This window comes from Alligator mississippiensis, chromosome 2 (assembly GCF_030867095.1).
Source record: "Alligator mississippiensis isolate rAllMis1 chromosome 2, rAllMis1, whole genome shotgun sequence".
NCBI lineage: Eukaryota > Metazoa > Chordata > Crocodylia > Alligatoridae > Alligator > Alligator mississippiensis.
The window spans coordinates 286,485,943-286,506,411 of record NC_081825.1 but is presented as its reverse complement, the minus strand read 5'-3'; the positions used below and the strand labels follow the sequence as shown (position 1 = coordinate 286,506,411).

General features: G+C 38.4%; 1 protein-coding gene across 7 annotated transcripts in view; it reads right to left on the bottom strand.

Annotated features, from left to right (window-relative positions):
* Positions 1-284: 284 nt before the first annotated feature.
* The window catches only part of MARK3 (microtubule affinity regulating kinase 3), an 86,375-nt gene continuing 66,190 nt past the window's right edge, over positions 285-20,469 (bottom strand). For 3 of the 7 annotated variants that reach the window (XM_014596417.2, XM_059723253.1, XM_014596418.3), the window contains 4 exons: positions 15,219-15,476; positions 12,635-12,661; positions 5,212-5,256; positions 285-2,890 (listed from right to left, as the gene is read on the bottom strand). In XM_014596417.2, the coding sequence (XP_014451903.1) occupies positions 2,545-2,890; positions 5,212-5,256; positions 12,635-12,661; positions 15,219-15,476 (676 nt within the window). In that variant the 3' untranslated portion in view covers positions 285-2,544. Of the gene's footprint in view, positions 2,891-5,211; positions 5,257-8,954; positions 9,101-12,634; positions 12,662-15,218; positions 15,477-20,469 lie in introns of all 7 variants that reach the window. The other 4 variants (XM_059723254.1, XM_019481556.2, XM_006257996.3 and 1 more) reach the window with 4 other exon arrangements.

The window sequence follows — 20,469 nt, the reverse complement described above, 5'->3', positions numbered from 1 at the left end:
GAACTATAGGATTGGGAATGAAAGTATATCTCTATGATCAATAAATAAGACATTTTGCAACTGAATTTTACATGGTATGTGGGAAGAACATTGTTAGGAATCTGCTTCTAATGGTAATAAAAAGATCATATGTTGTATTTTAATTCCTCAAATACAGATTAATTCTTAAAGGATCTTTGACTATAGTCTGAGAAGAATAAGTACAAACTTTAAAAAAATATTTAAACTTAAGATACCAGTGCACTTTTTAGAAACACGTATATATGTAACAGGTAAAATAGGAATAAAGTATTGCAGAAGACATTTAATATGAAACCTTTTGGAACGTCCATTGAATACAGATTTACATCAGTAAATGTTATAAATTAGAACAGTGTTTAAAGTGATGACAACAAAGTGCACTCCTGTGTGGAAAACCCCACATCTTATATAGTGACTAATGTAGGAAGGAAGAGGGTAGGTGAATACCCACCTGAGAACTACAACTGCCCTGAAATGTCTTATTGCTATTACAAAATGGAGTTTCCATGGAAAAATCCTACCGAGCAGCATAAGCATGGATACAGCACTGACAGCCAATCAAGCTCCAACTTCACTTTAAGCTCTAAAGACATTTCATGGTGCATAATATACATAGAATTAAAAAAAAAAAAAGTTTGATTTCAGGAATAATTTACTACATTAACAATCATGATTATTCTTTATCATAATAACAATGCTTACGGAAGAGAAAGAGGGGAAGCCTGCTGCCTTTACAGACTATGGACCACAATATGTAAAGCAAAATATTAAGGATTCTGCGTTTTGAGCTTGGATCAAACCTAAATTGTGTACACTAAAATGAACATCATAATAAGTACATCTTTGGTGCTTCACTTGGAATGCAACCAGAAGCCGTAATTTATACACATCAAGTAGATAAAGCAGGGCATTGCTCACACAGTTCCCTAAAGAAAAAAAAAAATCAACTGAGTTTCATAAAAAGAAAAAAAATAAACCCCAGGAGGTAGACTGGATGGGTGAGGGGCATCTCTTGCTTCCAAGTCACAGACCAAATGCAGCCCAGGGCAGTAATGACAGAATGGAACCATCAGATGGCAGTTTTGTGGCCTACAGGAAATGATTTGGCCAGAGGTCATATACAGTAAGTTTCTACTCTGGGTGCTTAACAAAAAAAAGTCCCACAACTGTCTTCCTTCCTCCCTCCTCTTCAGTAATTTTAGCACAGGCCTAAGATCAGTCGCACTCCATGCCAGTTCTATCTTCTCAGTGACAGAAGCAACACGTCCACAAATAGGTTGAAGCACATTGGAAAGGAGTCGGCAGGGAAAGCCTGAACGGGCACTACTTGTGCTGTCCACTGTCATTGGTGCAGTTAATCAGGCATGTTATTATTAAATTATGGCAAATGATCAGTAGTTATTAGATTTCCACTTTTGGACTTCTAACAGAGTGAATGCTCAGAACCCAAAAGGAAAAGACCATCACTTGTGCAGGTGTAAAGAACACTAGCATCCAAGACCTGTGGCAATTCTCACCAGAACACTGTCATTTATGGAGTCCCTTTGTCCTTCTAATGAAACTGGGCTACACTGTACTGCAGGCACTTGGTCTGAAGTTTCCACTAGCTGATTTTCAGCAAGTCTCATTTAACTCATTTATCTTGAGACAAGACATTAAAAGTTAAGTTCCACTAAGCTGTATTATTTACATTCTGTAGGACAATGGCAGAAATTAAGTAATTGAGTGTTCTGAACAGTAATTCACAGTAATAAGCCAGAAAGAACAGAAGATTAATCTTTAGTCATTTAGCATGAACAGAAAAATGGAAACATTTACCCAGGATATAATACACAAATCAACTAGTTTTTAATTTGCTTCAGGCTTAAATAATAAATAGGTGGGCAAAATATAATGCAAGACTTACTGAATAAAAGTGAATTTTTAATTCTTATGAGATCTACTTAAAAAACCCAGGAATAATGTTCACAACCGTAAATCCAAACCCTTCACACTTTTCTTCTTAACACAGCAGTGAACTGTAAACCTGCATTTTACTGGTTAACTATTCAATGGTTTTAAATATTAACTCAAGTGTTTCCTCCTTGGCCATTTCAATTTTTAGCACCAAAATTAGCCCCAGAAGAGGTACTGGTACAGCTCAGATGTTGTAGATGAATTGTTTACATATAATACTTTATATATTATACATACATACTGTACATTCACACATCCACACAAACAGGAGGCATATTTAAATGGGTATATTGTGTTTTTCAGTTTGTCATCAAAGACAGAGCAATGGAAATAAAGCAGAAGGGGTAATATTTTACATAGTAGGCAACTTTAATGCTGTAGTGCACTTATAAAAAAAAAAAATGTCCAACTCTCCCTCCCAGCTCAGCAGCTTGTTTCAATTTTTTTTAATATCATGATTCAGAAGATGCAGAAGTTATTGCCTAAATGTTATTCTATACATTTCCATCGGTGTTCTCAAAAAAACTTGCAATTGATACTCAATTTACAACTTAATTCTTTTTCTTATTACAGCTTTAATTCATTGGCAATTTTGGAAGCAATGTTTTTAAAAGCTATGGATGTTCCCGATATTCGCTTAAAGCGAACTCCATTCAGTGACAGTCTTGGCAGTTTGCACACCTCCATCTCCCATTGTACAAGGTTTTCTGCGTGCCCATCTCCATGGACACAGAAAAGCAAGAAACGCTCTCTTTGTTCATAGTCACAGTTATTGGCATCCAAGACCTTCCGAATCTCCCTCATCATGTCATTAGGATCCATAGAACTGGTGGTTTTCATGCTCCAAGTAAACCGCAGGGAACGGGGCTTAGCTTCCTTGTTTTCATCCTTCTGATCCACAGCTACGTTGCGACTGAAAAATAAAAGATGATTTAATCAGACAGCCAGCATCCTCTTTAATCTTGTGCGAATGTAGCAACTGACATATTCAAAGGGCATTTTGGGGGGAGGGTTACAGCCTAGAGGCTCCAAGTGTGGGCAGGGCCCCATTGTGCTAGGAACTGTACAAACACACAAGATGACTGTTCCTGCCCTACAACTTACATCCTCAGACAAGGCACAACTAGGTGTAACAAGTGAAAAGAACAGGGATGGGAGGATGAAGCAAATGGATGACTACCTGGCTGAAGAAAAGTTTCCACTTCAATGCGATGAACCTTGCCCCATGCGCTGGCCTGTATTTTTGGACCATGAGGGCTGTGGTGCATGGCACTAGGAATGCTCTAGGAATTTCTGGAACATTTAATAAGGTAGCAGTTGGGCGTTACAAGTTTAGGTTTAAATGAAGGCCAAAGGAACCCTAACAGCAGCTGCTTATTGACAGAAACTGTTGGAAAGCTGGAGCAGTGGAATCCTTTGGGATTTTTTTCTCTACTGCAATCCTCAGACCCTGCATTGCAGCAGTCTTCTTTCCAGAGGCTGTAAACACTGGGACACTGAACTAACAAAATGAAGGGTACTAGAGGGTGATTCAATGCACCACCCGTCTTTTGGGGCTGAATATGCTACACCAATGTAGTGCTACGATATCTAACAGTTTAGAGACTGTTTAAACATTTTAGACAGTCAAACTTCTTATGTAGTCCACCTCCTCCAAAGACCTGAAGTAGAGCTCTTTTCCTAGAGCCATAAATATGCAAGCCAAAAGGCAGTATTACTCTCAAGCAAATCTTGTAGTATTTTGGTCCATGTCATGGATTGCTCCAGATGAAGCAAGTAAGATATTTTGCAGCTGCAAGTTACATAACTTCTGAAGTGCCCTTTTCAGACTAAAGTACAGGAAAGTAAGATTTCAGTGATGCAGTAACAACAAAAAAAAAAATCTCACTGTCATAAGGCTAGAAGGTGTAACAGGAAAGGTCACGTTTACTATCAAAATTGTTAGTATGAAGCGCACGGTCATAGGTCCAAAGGTCGGAAGATTCTCTACCCTCAATAGGGGCAAAAAAGGGGGAAGTGGAAAGGAAAAAAGTTCCAGAAATTTCTAGTTTCACATTCTTTTTCTACTTCAGCTAGGGTCCACATAGCTAAAGAACTGGAACAAATGCACTAAAGCCATTACAGAAAAGTAATTGATAACGTTCAGCTAGATGCATTAGATCTGCTTCTGGATAGACACCTCTCTAAAGATTTTTTTTGCTCCAAAATTATAACAGGGACAAAAGAATTCAAGCAACTATACCAACCATCACAATTAACCCCCCCCCCCCCAAACTGTGAAATTCTCTAGCTTAATTCAATTCAAAGCCAGTGGCATGTTCAATTTCATAATTAAAAAATATTTAAATGAATACTAAATACCAAATCAAGTCATTCTTACAGGCAGTTGTAGATTAATTTATATTTACAAGAACTAGTGTCTGCTCTTGTGTTGGTAGGCAATTGTGAAACAATGTGGAAGCACAATTAGGAAGTTAAGCCAATGTATCATAACAGAAGATGACCTACATCACAATTCCATGTGCTATCAGACAAAACTTCTTCAGGACAAACCCTTAGGTTGACTGGGAGAGTTTTAAACTATGCCCTTTAGTCAAGTGGCATCAATAACTAGTTTCTCAGCTTGCTGGAAGTGCATAAAAAAATTCAGTAAATGAAGTAGTAATTCCTTTTAAAAAATTAATTTTCAAATAAAAATGGAGATAAATTTTAGTCAAAACAGTTCAATAACTTTTTAAATGTTTTAAAGTTTTACTTTTCTGGTAAAAGCAATTTGGCAAATTTGACAGGAATTCACAGGCTATTTTTTGGAGACCCTGACTGCGTTTTTCTTTTTTAGATTAAGAACAAGTTTCAGATTAAAGACACTTAACCCTGTTTCTCTCACAATCTCTAGAAGGGTGAAATATCAGTTTAGCACCCTCCAATGGTTGGCTGTAGAGCACCTCTGCAGTCTCCCTAGAGGCTGCTGTCTGGCCAGATGCAAGATGAAACAATTACAGCTACTAAAATGCAAATAAATGTACAGGGAAAAAATAACATGAAAAATGGTTAGAGCCAAGCCAATCAATGCTTTAATAGCTGCTCTGCAGATAGGGAAAAATCATTCTGGTTTATAGTTTCACAGAAATCAGCTAAAAGCCCACTGCTTGGAGCCAGACTGCCACATAATTAAGGGAAAAAAGGTTCAAACTCACCTAAGTAACATTTTAAACAAAAATCATTAACCCTCACCTTGAGCCCTCATATCTCCCGTTCCTCTCATATTCAGTCGGGAGCCTCATTGAAAAGAATGCAGAAGCAAAAGTAAGTGGGAAAGAGAAGACAAATCTTACACTAGCATATACATTTTCTGAACAGCTGCTAAAAGTGATCAGAAATTCTACCATACTTACATACTGTATTATACTAAGCAACAGTAAATGTAATGGGTTTTCTAGATCACAACAATTGTAGAATACATTTTGCCCAACCAAATCAAAATGCATTTGGTAGCTTCAAAGTTTATAGAAACTAAGAATTTTTTATTTTTAAACTGAAGACTATATCGATACTTAAATATTTACTCATAAAAAGCTAATACTGAAGTGGGGGCAATGCTGTACTACAGATACAAAATGTTCATTTTAGTTCAGACAACAATGTGCTGGGAGGAAAAGTATATTTGGAAAAAAACCCTATTTAAAACATAATTATAGCAGCAAGCAGAAGTACAGTTCTTAAATAATATATAGATCATAGATGGAAAGTGTAATTAAGACACAATGTTACAGATAAACATTACACTTAAAAACCCTCCAGGCAAACAGAATCAAGAGGAACAGATCTCCCACGGCTAAACCCTGCTACTTCTCTTCTGCTCACTTTACCTTTACCTACACCTACCTACATAACATTATGTATTATACCCCAGGGAACCTGACAACATTCATTCTGCCCCAGGAAGGCTGGTGTCACCATCTCCCCCCATCAGACCACAAAGTAATGACAGTAGATGAGGATTAGCCAGGTAAAACAGGTATGTGAAGAAGGAAGGGTAAGGAGGCCAGAAACAAACTTTCGGCAAGGAAGTATGTTTCTGTAAGCGAGGGAGAAGACAAGGTGACTTGAGTGGCTTAACCTCATTTTCTTGATTCTGCAGGTTCAAATCTGCTGTGGTGTGTACGGGGCAACCCCAACCATTTTACAGGAAAGTGTTTTTGTGCATCAATATACGTCTATAAAAGGTCAGCGAGGTAGAGACTGCAAGTACTACATTTGTATTGTCCTTGTGAATAAGGTGCTTCAATGCTCCTGTGAAGGGCCTGGCATAAGAATCTGAATGAAATAGGGAACCAAATCCTTAACTGCTTCTGTAATACAAATAAAACTAATAAAGCAGTGAGAGATTTAAGCAACATAAAAATGAAGAGAAGATAAGGCATTACAAGTAGACAAGAATTTTTTTTCACTGTTCAAGTGCTTAAAAATGCTAATCAGAAGCCTACTGAACCAGGCACTGTACACTGCACGTGGAAACATGGTTCCTGCTCTGAAAGTTATCATCTGATTAAAGATACAACAAGTCAGTTTAACAAGTAACAGTAGAAGGAGATATGGAAGATAAATGAGAAATCAAAAATGGACAAAGCTTTCAAACTAGAATTAGCATACATATTTAAATATTAAATGTCACGTCAGTATTTTAGTTACAGTTATATTTTATTATCTAGAAGAGATTGAAAATTTGGCTTCAAGAATTTTCCTGGATTACTAAAAATACTATTCTAGTCATTAGTAGCACAGCTCCTGGCTACTGTTTTGGTCAGGATTGTTAGACCCGGACTCCATGCAGCACCCAAAGATCAGGGAGATGATGATCCAATTGCTCATGGATCCTGTTACTCATTAGCCAGAGCAAGCAGGGAGCAAACACCAGCACACATTGCTTGCAACAGCTTTATTCAGAATGGAGACAGCTTCAGGCCAGGTCCCAAAAAACCAGGGACCTGCACTGAACATTAGTTCTTTTCACACTTTATACACTTTGATTCATGCTCATTAACATTCATTCCACCCACGTCCCCCCTCAGGTTCCACCCATTTGTCCTCCCATCCAAAGCTCTGCCTCTGTTTACTGTTTACTTCATTAGCATGGAATTGCCTATTCATTTCATTTATTTACATGCCTCTGCTAAGAGCGCACACATAAGACTTTGACCTTCGCTTCTTTTGGTCACTCGATGGTTCTTTCTCATTTCTTGCTGACTCCATCTCCAAAGTCTTGCTTCTGCTTTATCTCCTGACGATAGCTGGTGGGCTGCATTTTGTTCTTCTTACACAACAGGCTCTAACACTACAACCTTGTTAGAAAACTGCTTGCCTAAGCATTTGCAAGGTTAGTCTTAATATATTATCCTGCCTTGTGACCAGCAGCTTTTGCTGAGACACAGAAAAAACCTTTATTCAGCTGCAAGTCCAGTGCTGCCTAAGATCTAAAGTGTCACCCTAACAAGGATAACATTTTAAAATATCTCATGGCTATTTAGAATCATGTTGCCTATGTTTTAATAACATGAAACTTGCAATGCAGTAGGAATCCTTTTTGGTTGCTCCCAACATACACCAGTGAATACAAATATGGCTGCTTGAAGTCAGATAGAGAATATAGTCTTTAGGACTATGTTTTATTACATTACATTCCCAACAAATCAATGGATGCAAGTTCAGGCCCTTTAAAAGGAGAATAGTGTCACAACCCAAAGTTGTGATTTTTGTTTTGTGTGCGCTTTGGCAGCACTGAATTATTTCCCGCCAAATTGCAGCTTCTTTGCACGGTGGAGTTTTCTGTTGCAAAGGAGAACCCCGGGTGCAAAAGAAGTACCCGCCGTTTTGTAGCTTTCTTTGCAGGGTGCATTTCTTTGTTGCAGCACAGAAATGCTCGTTGCAAGGAGTTCCCGCCATTCGTATTCAAATTTGTGCCCCACCATTGGCTAGTTCTAAATTATGCACACGTGGCGGCTAGTGATTGGCTTGCTAGCCGTATAAAAAGCTTGAGTGGTTTCCGCCCAAGTTGGAGGACTCCACAAACACCAGGAGGAGGAGACTTCACGCTGTGTGAAGATCTCCAAGCGCTGCGGATCCTCACGGACTCAACGCATTTCAAGCAGGCAACAGAGGTCTGATCAGCCTCTAGCCTCTCCCTGTCACTGAGCGCAATCCCGACGTATCCTTCTTCCCTGCGCGCAAAAAGGATCCACGGAGCCTCGCAAACTTCATGTGAGTGAGTGTATTCAGAGCTCTTTACCGTATGGACTTTCTCCGGTTGGTTCGACGAGCTCGCGGTTTAGAGCCTCCAACTGGATGGGCTAGAAGAGTGTTCACGGGGAGGAACTCTAGTCCGCCTCTCTTCTTTTCTATCTGCAACTATAACTCAAGCAAGTTTTCTGCCTGCACCGCGACCATCTTCGGTGTAAGTAAATAATCTTTTCAATCAACCACTACGCGTTTGTGATTAATTCTAGCTCGCCACCGGTTTTCTCCGACCCCACGTGCCCGGGCTGCTGGCTGCAGCCCGCATGCGCAAAGATGGGCCGCGGATCGCCCCTCCTGACTTGCACTTGGCGGCGGGATTGGGGCCTGGCCCGCACAAATAGTTCTACCGCTCTCTTCATCAACATAGTGAATATTAGCAATAGAACCATTTTAAGCTATGTCACGTATTATTTCATGCCGATCACCTTTCAGTTAGTGAATTCTGGGAGCTGACAAAGATAGATTAAAATATGGGTCATTTAGTAGCACTGTCAAGTTGATATGCTTCTCTGCTCTGGAAAGGTAACAGAAGACAGAAAAGGGAAAAGATCTATGAAGTCTGTGGTTGTCCCTGCCATTCTCTGTAGGAATACTGCTGGGGAAGAAAAGATCTATTAGCTATTGAGGCTGATCAGATACTGAGGTTTCAAAAACAGCTATCCTCTAAAGCAGAGGTTTCCTACCCCTGGGCCACGGTCCAATACTGGGCTGTGAAGGGTGGGCTGGCTGTCAGACCGGAAGTCCAGAAGCGACTGGCATACAGTACGCTGGTCCGCATGGTCCATGGTTACTTCTGGTCCACGGTCCAAAAAGGTTGGGAACCACTGCTCTAAAGAATCATGTGGAAGGCAAGGCAGATGAAGTCAAGTCTGAAGTTATTTCTTAACTCTCAAATGATACACTTTCAAGTACCTGAAGGATGCCAAGGGTTTTGTTTGCTCCTGAGAAGCACAAGGGAACATCTTTGCTTGCTATCACAAGCATTTACAAATCACTTCAGTCCCACAGTCTCTTTAGAGTCTCTCTAGAAATAGGAGTGCAACTAATTACCCTAACAGTAAAAGGTCCAAGAAGTTTCAAGATTGATTTGGTCAAAAAGTTCAGATGCTTTCAGGAAGGTAAAAAACTTACTAGTTTTTTCAGACTTTTTTTAGTTATTGAAACTGAAATTGTGTTAAATCTGGACAATTTCTAAATACTGTCTACTCTACAAATTGAGAGCCCAGACTATCTTAGTAAATAAAACACCTTCCCAAAAATCGGAATTAATAAGTACTATTTTATGCAAGATTTTGTAAGTACTTAATCAGGAACAGAGTTAAAAATTAAAACAAACTAGTTAAAAGAAACCATTTAACGGACTCAAAATTGCTTTGTGATGTGTAACTTGACATACTTGGTGTAATTTTCAAAGGAGCAAAATCATTCTTCCTATTGATGCTCCTTCCCTGTGACTGTCAAAGCACAGCCACATTCTGTAAAACAGCACAAGGGCTTACACAACTAAGTAAAACAGAATAACCCTCATGATGCTTCCAACTGAAGTTGCAGCTTATGCTATAAGCCTTCATGTCAGAAAGAGCCTCTAAGCTTCCAAAATGTCAACCAGTTCTTAGTTTTATAGTAATACAAACTACAGGTTTATAAGAACAGACTACTGAGAAGGAACGTATTAAAGAAATTAGCTTAACTGACAAAATCTATTATTCTTGGGGTAAATTACCCAAACTTCCAGACTTCTTTTAAGTTCACAATGTGATACAATGCCTATATGATCCAATTTGTGTTCTGTCACATGATATACAGAAGGTATTTATCAGCATATATGGTATAATCACCCTAATATTGTTTCCACACATTGGTCATGAATCATCCAATGAGACACAGAAAGAAAAGGTGTTAAGGAAGTTCCACAGCCTCAGGAAAGGCTGTAAGCAGTTTCAGGGGCGGGAGATGGGTCATTAGAAACAAACTGAGATTAGTTCATTTGAAGGACAACAACCGGGTTTCCAAGGTTACCTTTAATTCATGAAGGTTCTAGTGTATGGCACCTTTTTGACAGATAAAAAGGGTAAGAGATGTTTTCCAGTTATGGAAGTGGTAGCTGCACTTAGACAGCTAAAAACCTAATGCCATACAGCAGGCCTGACTTGGAAGGAGGCAAAGACTCTTCCCTCAGATACCGGTGGGAGTCACAAATATACAACTCAGCAGCTCGCAGAATCATAGAAAATTAGGGCTGGGACCTCAGGAGGTCACATCTAGTCCAACCCCCTGCTCAAAGGAAGACCATCCCAGCCAAGGTTCATCTAGCTGGGCCTTAAAAACCTCCAAGGATGGAGCTTCTACCACCCAACTGGGTAACCTGTTCCAGGGCTTCACCACCCTCCTAGAGAAATTTTCTCTCAATATCCAACCTAAACCTCTCTTGCTGCAACTTGAGACCATTGCTCCTTGTTCTGTCATCTGTCACCACTGAGAAAAGTCCAGCTCCATCCTCTTTCAAACCCCACTTCAGAGAGTTAAAAGCTGTTATCAAATCCCCCCTTGGTTTTCTCTTTTGTGGACTAAATGAGCCCAGTTCTCTCAGTCGCTCCTCAGAAGTCATGTGCCCCAGTCCTGTAACAATTTTCACTGCCCTCTGCTGGCCTCTCTCCAACTTGTCCACTTCCTTTCTATAGTGGGGGACCCAAAACTAGACACAATCTGTATGCTGTGTTAAGAGTTTTTGCCTTTACTCAGCATCAAGTGTACAAGAATCTTGACATTTTATTTCTTCTCTGAACCACCTTCCCCTATATGGCAGTCCACTTGTATTCCTCCTCTCAACTTGCACCCAACTAAACTTTGAACTTCAGTAACAATCAGCATATTATAACCACCCTAAAACATGCATGTTTGAGAAAGCCCTGATCACTAAGGACATTTACACACTTACATTAGTCTGCTCAGACGCGCCAGAAATCCAGCACGTCAGAGCAGACTCAAATAATTGAGTCTGTGGAGCATGTGAACCGACGTGCCTGATGCTGCGTCACATGCATTTGTATAAAATGGTGAAATGCACATCAGTGCAGAAAAAAATGGTGGGGCGTGCTTTTGAACTAAAACACCTTTGATGTGTTTTAGTTCAAAAGCATGCTGCCGCCATTTTCTCAGTGCTGATGCGCATTTTGCTGTTTATATAAATGCATGTGTTGTACTGCATCTATATGAGAAATGCCCTAAGATGAGTCTTAAAAATAAAGAAACCAGTCCAAGTCCAGTATGTAAGGTATACTTCACAGCCTGCTTTCCTGATTGAATATGAACTTTAGCAGCTAGAACAGAATGAACTTTATATAAAATCTCCCACTGGACTAATTAATAATTCCTTGCAATTTTAAGTCATTGTGACTGAAAAATAAGTGAAACTACAGAGTAAAACCATAAATGTTGATTTGTATTTTCAAAAGCATGTGCAGACAGAACTCTACTTGTGCAGCGAGGAAAGTCCGTTGGGCCAAAATATTTTTTTGCTACTTACACATTCTTTTAAAAGTTTACACTTGACTGCATCAGCCCAGCACAGCAATGTACTGTGGCATACAGTTTTTTAAATGAACAGTACTAGACAATATAGCTGGATCAAAAAATGAAGAATCATTTCAATTTTGAACCCAAAGTCTTTTCAATGTTTTTATTTTTTACCATCAATGCAACTGCACGGGCTTTACTCTTTAACTACATACTTTATTATTAGAGTGCTTTATTATTAGGGTTTGTCTTTGTGTTGTACAGTATAAAAAGCAACAATTTGCTTCACGTGCTTGACAAATGCTTCCTTTTTCAAAATACCCAATATGCAGTAGCTCATTTTTCCTGCAAACCTCCAAATCTCAAGCAAGATCTATTTTTGATGATTAAATATCTAAACGTATCAATTAATTCAGTGCATGAAGACACTTCAAAAAATTCTTTAATAAAATTAAATAAAAAGAAAAAAACCCCAACATATACCACTTACCTTCATATGCCTGTGACCTTAAATTTAATTTACATTTTTCAGTGTTACTAAATAGCTCATTCTTCAAAACATAAGCATGCTAAGTGTATTAGTATAAAGAATAAAATTATTTTTGATACTAACAACTCTATCAAAGAAAGAAGAATTCACAAGGCATGCTTAGCATCTTGTTATACAGGTGCCACAGATCCTTAAATGTTGTCGTTAGTTAATGAATTTATTTCTATATTTTCCTTTCAAGGAAGAAAAAGTATTTAGTTCTCAGCGGAAAGTTTAGTTTTTAGAAAACCAAGGCTAGAAAGCCAAATCTGAGGTTAATTGCAGAGCGCCACTTTTTTAAATATAAATAAATCCTACCTTTTGATAAACCTGAATGACATGTTTCTAAAAAGAAATTAAGCCAAAACAATAATTAAAAGAAGTTCTGTACAAAGTAAATTGAAAAGCCCATTTAAAAAGTGAAACATGCAATAATGAGATTTCTTATTTAAATGCCCACAGAAATAATGTTTCAAGTTTATTTTGAGGTTAGAAGAATGGGTTTTATTATGGGCAAATTGCTCTCTCTCTCTCTCTTTTTTTTTTTTAAACTTGGGTATAGTTTTCCTCTGAGAAAAATCTGCCAACTACATACCCTGAATTAAAATGTAACTATTGAAAAAAAAATACTTTCAACAACCTAACACTGTATGTGCTGATGAAGGGATGCTTTGGATTTATTCTCCTGTTTGAAATGCATAAACTCCATTATTGCAAAATTAGTAACAGTTAACAGTAGTTTACAGCCCCCGAACTAACTAATTTCTTCATAAACAATTTAGCCAGTTGGTGCCAAGAATTGGGTTAAAGATGCATTAATATTTAATGGAAAAACTTGGAGAATTGCCTTCTCCAGAACATAAGTAATTTATGGATGTAAAAGGAGTACTCCCTATAAAAGAACTGAAGTCAAATATCACGTGAGAAAAAAAGAAACTTGTGTATCAAGTGCTTGGGACAGGAGCTGTCCACCTTCCTATGAGTCTGTACAGCATCTAGCACAATCAGGCCCTGATCCTAAGTGGGATCTGTGAGATACAAGCTGAACATGTAACCTGTAACATGACACGGTGAACTGCTTCATATGTGCGTATTATAAAATAATCCACAGATAATTAAAATCTTATTTACTGTCAAAAGTATTTTAAAGGCGGTCTTAAAAAGCGTCTTATGCTGCAAGGTGAAACACAGAGCTCATGGCAATATAAACTTGATTATAGGATAAATAATTGAGCATGCCAGATGATGTTCCAAGCACAGAGCTTACAGCTGGCATATTCCTAACACACAATTAAGTCCACATCAAGAATGCTATATGGAAATATTAAGGAAAGACCTTATCAAACAAGCAGGAGTAGAGAAAGAGAAAAAGATGCTCCCAAAGGATTTAGTGTCTGACTAGATATAAAGCTTACAAAAGATTTCTAGGTAAAAAAAAAGTTAGACACAAACACAGACTTATTGTCAAGAACTCCACATTCATTTGTCTATACCTTAAATTGAAGAGGGGAAATTAAGTTACAGCCCTTTAAGAAGTGGGGAAAGTTACCTTTACCATTATGCTGCTGAATCTAATTTAAGTAAGCAAAGCTACTTCAGGGGTAAATTACTGCAGTGTAACAGGACACACTGCTTACAGTTTGGCTTCCTTTGCCACAAGCTAGGACAAGCCATATTAAACAGATGAGACCAGCTGACATGAGCTCCGTCCTCCCTCCCTTTACATGATATAAATTAATTGTTCATGTGTATGCCCTTTACATCTCTAAAGTTATTTGTTAAAATAATATGCAGCAGAAATTCAAGTAGGAGCAGAGGCTAAATAAAAAACTTACCGTATGCTGGACTGTGAGCACTGAATTTTTCAATTGCAACATTTTTTAAGAAAGTAAGTTCCCCAAACCAGTATCACTTGTCAGTTAAGTGGAAATATCAGGTTAACTTAGCAAATAGGAGCTTTGAAGGATGGAAACTATGACCGAGACAGTACATTTATGGTTACAAAAAAACATCACTCAGTAGTTAGTGATGCTTGTATGGTATACACCTATAATACAAAATGAGCAGGCAAAGCTTGAAGTGGAGAAGTTTAAGGAGAGAATGGGAAGACAAAAGCTAGTACCCAGAGTCTCACTCCTTTGATGAGAAGCTCAAGGTGAGCATTCAAGTACACATAGCGGTGTATGAACTGTAGGCCATTTTAAATAACTATATAGGGCAAGCATTTTTAAAAAAATAAGCCCTGTAGGAACTGAAGTAACTTAAGGTCCTAGGGGTAACTTCAAGCAAAGCTTTCTGTCCAGGTAAAAGTCCTCTGCTTAAGCTCTGTGGAGAGGCTACACTTCTTGAGGCTTAAGAACTGGGTTTATGCCTATATTGTGCCCCCAAAGAAGGAATAAAATAATTAAGGCATAAAACTTCTGCCTAAGCCCAGCTTCTAGGGTAGACCAATTCTGAGAACTGTGGCAAGCTTTATAGTTCGTTATCCTTAATCCATTATTAAAATTTTAGCCAATCAAATCTCTCCCAGTGACAGATGACACTTATGATAGGCAGTCCCATCACAGTTAAACTGGCAGGCATGAACAAGTCTTTGCAGGATCAGATGTAAAGGATATACATTAAAAAACAAAACAACACCATACTGATCGTGTTTTCTAGAAGATGAACTACTCCAACTTTCACACCATGCGGTAGTAATGAAACCAATTTGACTTGGTAACTTTAAACTGTAAGAACAGCTTTCAAATAACTACAAAAACTGAATAAGATCCCAAATCTAATACACCTATCATTTCAAGATGCAGAAACAATTTTGATCAATGGAAAACAAGAACAGAAAGTGATCAGTGGAAAACAAAAATTCTACAAGTTGGTTTGTTTTTTTAAATAAAAATCTTACCTTCTTGTGAGCTTTGAAGTTAATTTACTAAATAGATTAGTGGAGCCCCTGGTTCGAGTCTGTGAAAGTGGTGTTGCTTCATGCGATAGACTGGGCGAGGCAGGTGGTCCATTATAAGTAGCAGTGCGTCGTTCTCTGAGCTGGCCATGGAAAGTGCTTCGACTGGCAGTTCCTCTAGGGAAACGAATGCGATCAGGTGTAGTTGCACTGCTGATGCTGTGAGTTGAAGCAACTGGAGTTCTTTGATCAGGAATAGTGCTACAGTGGAAAACAAGAACATACTATTATAGTTCCAAACCATCATTTACAGAAACCCAAAGCTTTGTAAGGAATGAAATACCGTAAATTCTATAGTACTTTTTAATTAAAGACATAGTTATATAGGCCAAAACAGAAAACCAAAATTACAGCACATTACAAAAATAAAATATTTTACAAAAAGGTTAAGAGTAAAAAGGCTGCTTAAAACAGAAACCAGTGCATGTAGAAAAAATATTAACATTGAGCAAACTAGTGGAAACCTGGAAGAAATTTTGCAAGGAGATTTTCACTGACAAGGCTGACAAGCAAGAATGGATAAAGCAAAAGCTTCCTTGCAGGCAGGGGAAAAAAGCCACCCAATTATCTCCTGCATTATCCCTGTGCCTGTGAAGAAGCTCGTTAATTTGAACATTTTGTAAAATCTCTATATAAAAGGTAGTCTACTAAAAAAAAAAAAAACCGGATATCCCCAAGCATATATAACAACTAGAACAGACTCTCTTCCCCTCCTCAAAGGTTTGACAACAGAGGGATTTATCATATTCCTAACAGTAAGAAAAAGTTATTTTAATATGGCAGGAATATATATCACAGACAACCTGGAGACACCACAAGACAAGTGTGAACAAAACTAAAAAAACATGGGAAAACACCCTGTAGGCAATATATACTAACAGTCTAGGACTAAAATTCCACAGCACAAAGTTAAGAAGCAGTGGGTACAAGTTAGTTTCACAATGATTTTTGTTTCTTACGCAGGCCTGAAGTTATCTGCGCCATTGTCTATTGGAGGTAACATCATCTTCGTGTGCACAGAGGCTGACATGGACATCGACTTCTGATGTCGCAGCCGAATACTGGAGAAGGCTGTGGTACAAACTGAAGCAGGGCTAGCTGCATAAGCGAACATTTCTGTCAGGCTGTGAGGGGGTTTGGGTTCAGGCAGAGGCAGAAAGAACAGCATGGACCAATGACAAAATACAAACTACTGCAAGGTGAAAAGCAAACACTTTTCCTTCCAAAAAATATCTGATGTGTCAAAGAATATAAGCTTTTCCACTGCTTACATAGGAAATACAGCGCCTAGGTAGTTTAACTTCTTCAAAACTGCCTTTACTGTGGCTTATTGTCATTTACCATCTGCAAAGTGGCTATTTAGGTGTTGTGATAGCATTAGCTTGTGGGCCCATCCTCTTGACTGTGCACACATACAGGAAACTTGGGTCCTATATAGAAATACTTTTTAAATATTAACACTGGGCATATTTTGCTAATGATAATAACCTCCTAGTTACACAGCAAAGTTGCTGCTATAAAGTATTCATATTCTTAAAGAAGAAAAAAAAAAATTAAAAAAAAAAAAAATCACTCCTTAAATGAACCTCAACCTTTATAACAGGTTGAGGACCTCACAGACGTGGCAGGCTTTGAAGGTTTAGATGTTTAACTAGCCTGGAGTAGCACACTAATTACAAATTAACAGATTATCCTAATGATCAATTTGTATTGCTACAGAGGCTGGAGTGGTGTACAGATAAAAGAAAGGCTGAAGACTGCTGGAAAAGCAGCTCAATTATCTCTACAGAAAAACGGAGGGGACTGTTGAAGCATCTCTTGTATTGCCTGACAGTGATTCCCCAGGTTAACGCTCCTGCTCTGAAGGAAGGTGTAGTGAGTCGTCTTAAGCAAAAAGGATATCTGGCTGGCTGACACGTGGTCCTTTACAGGTTATACTCAGGATAAAAAAATATATATATATATTATTTACATCTAAGTAGTTAACACTTGGAGCCTACTGGAGTTCTAAACCTGATGTTCTGCATCAAGAGTATTACACATTATGCTCAGGAAACTTTTGTGACTACAGATATTGGAGACCCAAGATCTGATGTTTGCCATTCAAGTCAGTCCGAAATCCACAACTGCAAGGGTTGTTGGTTCAAGTCAGTATCAGATAGCTACTTGCTGTCAGCACTGATTATTCTTTAGAATGCTTTGAAAAAAGTTTCAGAGCCAAAAATGTCAAACATGACATTAACGGAGATGTTTCTTTTCAAAATAGTGTAATTAAGAAACCAAATAAAAAGCAAACCATACCTAGCAAATCTGATGCATTATTCTATCCAATCTGATGCATTATTCTGTATTTGTTTCCCCAGATAAGCAAGTAACTACTCATAATCACTTGTGAATGTTTTTGTATTTCTCTGTAACAAGAAGTGCAACCTTTTGTCTTGCATTAAAAGGCAATATGAGCAAATTAAGAAACTGCAATTGGATGAACAGAAAGCAAATCAACACCTGACGGCATAAACAAACCTTAAAAAAACCTATCGGCTAAAGTTTCAAACTTCTGTGGCTTGAATTTTTCCCTGTTCATTACACAAGAAGTTGTAATAGTTTTCTTCTTTAAAGAATCATTTTGGTTTTAAGTTCTGCCTACTTCTAGAGGCACAGAGACTTCTGTGGAGGTTGGGTCATATATCTGCTGCAAAACAGATCCTTAGCATTTGAACTTTTCCCTAACCAGACTCTTCTCTACCCCATCTTCCTTGCGTTACCTTTCCAGGGGCACAGCCATGCTTGGGTGAAGTGCACTTAATGGACACACATTAATAAAACTAAGAATAAAAGAGATGCCCACACTAGATCACACCAGATGCCCATCTAGTACAACATTTTAGATTTCACTCTACCACAGAGCAGAGGGTAAGGAGATATCCAAATTTGAGCCTGCTTTATTAACAATGGAAATGATCAGCTCTCATGTCAGATCTTTGGTCATTCTGGTTTCAACAAAAGTTAGGGCCCACCAAAATTTCTATTTCTACTTACAGCAGTGTACCCTGTCATTGTGTTACTAGGATTACTCTCTTGATCTTTAAAAAGCCTGCTGCACATTTCACAGCAATGAAGAAATACTCTAAATGTGGGTTTGCAACGGTTTCTTCTTTTTTTTGTTTTGTTTTTTTTTAGAGAGTTACCGCTCTTTACTACCACTCTGTTACTATGCAAACCTATACCAAAAATATATATATATACTTCTGACTCTTATATGCTAGCTCCATAAAACATGTCCCCAGAAAGAAAAAAAAACCTGTAAAGCAAGCTGGGATGTCATGCAGGATCGGAGACAAGAGTGGCTCTTTGGAAAGGAATTGCATTTGGGATCTATACCAATTGATCATTTTCACTTACAGTGCGAGGTAAAGGCTCTGTCTGATATGTTTAGGGATCCTAGTTGTGTCAGAGCTCAGCATGTAAAAAAGTACCTGTGTGTGGAATATCAAGTACATAGGGATAAACATCTACATTAAATAAAAATCTAATTCTAATGAAACCCTGGAAATACAAGTGAAAACGTGGGTTGTAGTTCAGACTGCTTCATTCAGAGAAAGACACTCCAGGTTTCCTGTGTTCTTTTGCTGACTTGAAAAATAAACAGCAGCACTAGAATAACTAAATGAGCTTAAAAAAAAAAGAAAAAGAAAAAAAGAGCGTTTACCCTAAAAGGTTTATTAATACCATACCTACTTGAGTCAGAAAAGCCAATGCCCATGTATAGCAACTGAGTATACACAGATCATACTCTTTAGACCTAGGCAGTAACAGGCTCTGCCAAGCTAATATACAGTAAAAGCCATGTTAACCCGCATTTTACTAACCAGAATACTCTATTAACTGGAATTCCCAATATCCCCCAATACAAATCCTCGCTTTAGCAACCAGTCTTTGCCAAGTCTATCCAGCATGCGCATCAAGTATTTATGCGGTTTACAGAAAAGGAGGGAAAAGGGATCTGCATGGGGCAGGCTGGGCTGCTCTTGTGGGCTGGGGCCAGGGCAGCGCCAGGCTCTTCCTGGCGGGGGAGACCGTGCTGCACTCCTGACTTCCTTGGTAGGTATAATTCTCAGATAACCAGAATTTTTAGATAACCAGCACCCCCCTTACCTCACTCATGCTGGATAACAAAGCTTTTACTGTACTTTGCTGAATGCATAGTTTAATTAAGTTCCATGCATCACTAAGCATTGGTATTTTTAATGAACATTGATTATTTTTACTAATTACCAAGGTACTTGCATTTATGAAAGCTCATAATTAAATTATACCAAGCATTTCCTTCACAAAAGTGAGTCCAAATCTTTTAAGCAAAAGTTAAATGTGTAGTAAAATGGATGTGAATTTTTTTATACCAAGGTACAGATGAAAAAACATGTTCAGCAAGCTTAAAGATTGGAATAAATTAAATTCAGTGTCGGTACCTTCATTCCACTAACACCTGTAGGAAGTAGGACTGTTCAGTACTTCTGAAAGTGAAGTTACAGAAAATAGTGACCATGAAAGCCAACTGGCCAATAAATTGGTTTGTTTATTGCTATATATTTTAAAAGCACTGAATTTGGACTCCTAAGTAAAACATGACTAACAAGTCTCCTGAGGTACAGGATCATACAAAGAAAAGAAAGACCAGAAGACAAAAACCCAAACAGTTATTAGCAATATAGAATGCAATTGCTCCTAGAAGGCCAGTGAGGATAGATGGGACTGGAATGTCAAATGTCAAGAATAAAGCCTTGTCAAGAATAAAGCACAGCGACCCCAGTGAGGGGTGGCTGGCCCAGGCCGAGGCAGCAGAGGCCTGGGCAGCCCTCCACAAGGCCATGTCAACTCGGAGGTCTGGAAGAGGACCAATACGGCGGGCCAGGCTGGGCAACAGTTCCAGGATGAGGCAAAGCTACCTTTAATTTACAGACTGAATGAAGAAAAAAAATTGTAACTAACTAATTGAGCAATTGAATACTGTGCTTGAAACTGTTCCCCTACTGGAACAATTTCGGTTGCGTGCAGCCTCGTCTTCAAAAATAAGATTTAAAGAAAAAATGTCAGGGTATCCTAATTTAAAGGAAAGGGATGGGGAAAAACAACTTTATTCAAAGACTGGATAACTTTAATGAGGACTAATCAATGAAGGATGAGACACAAAAAC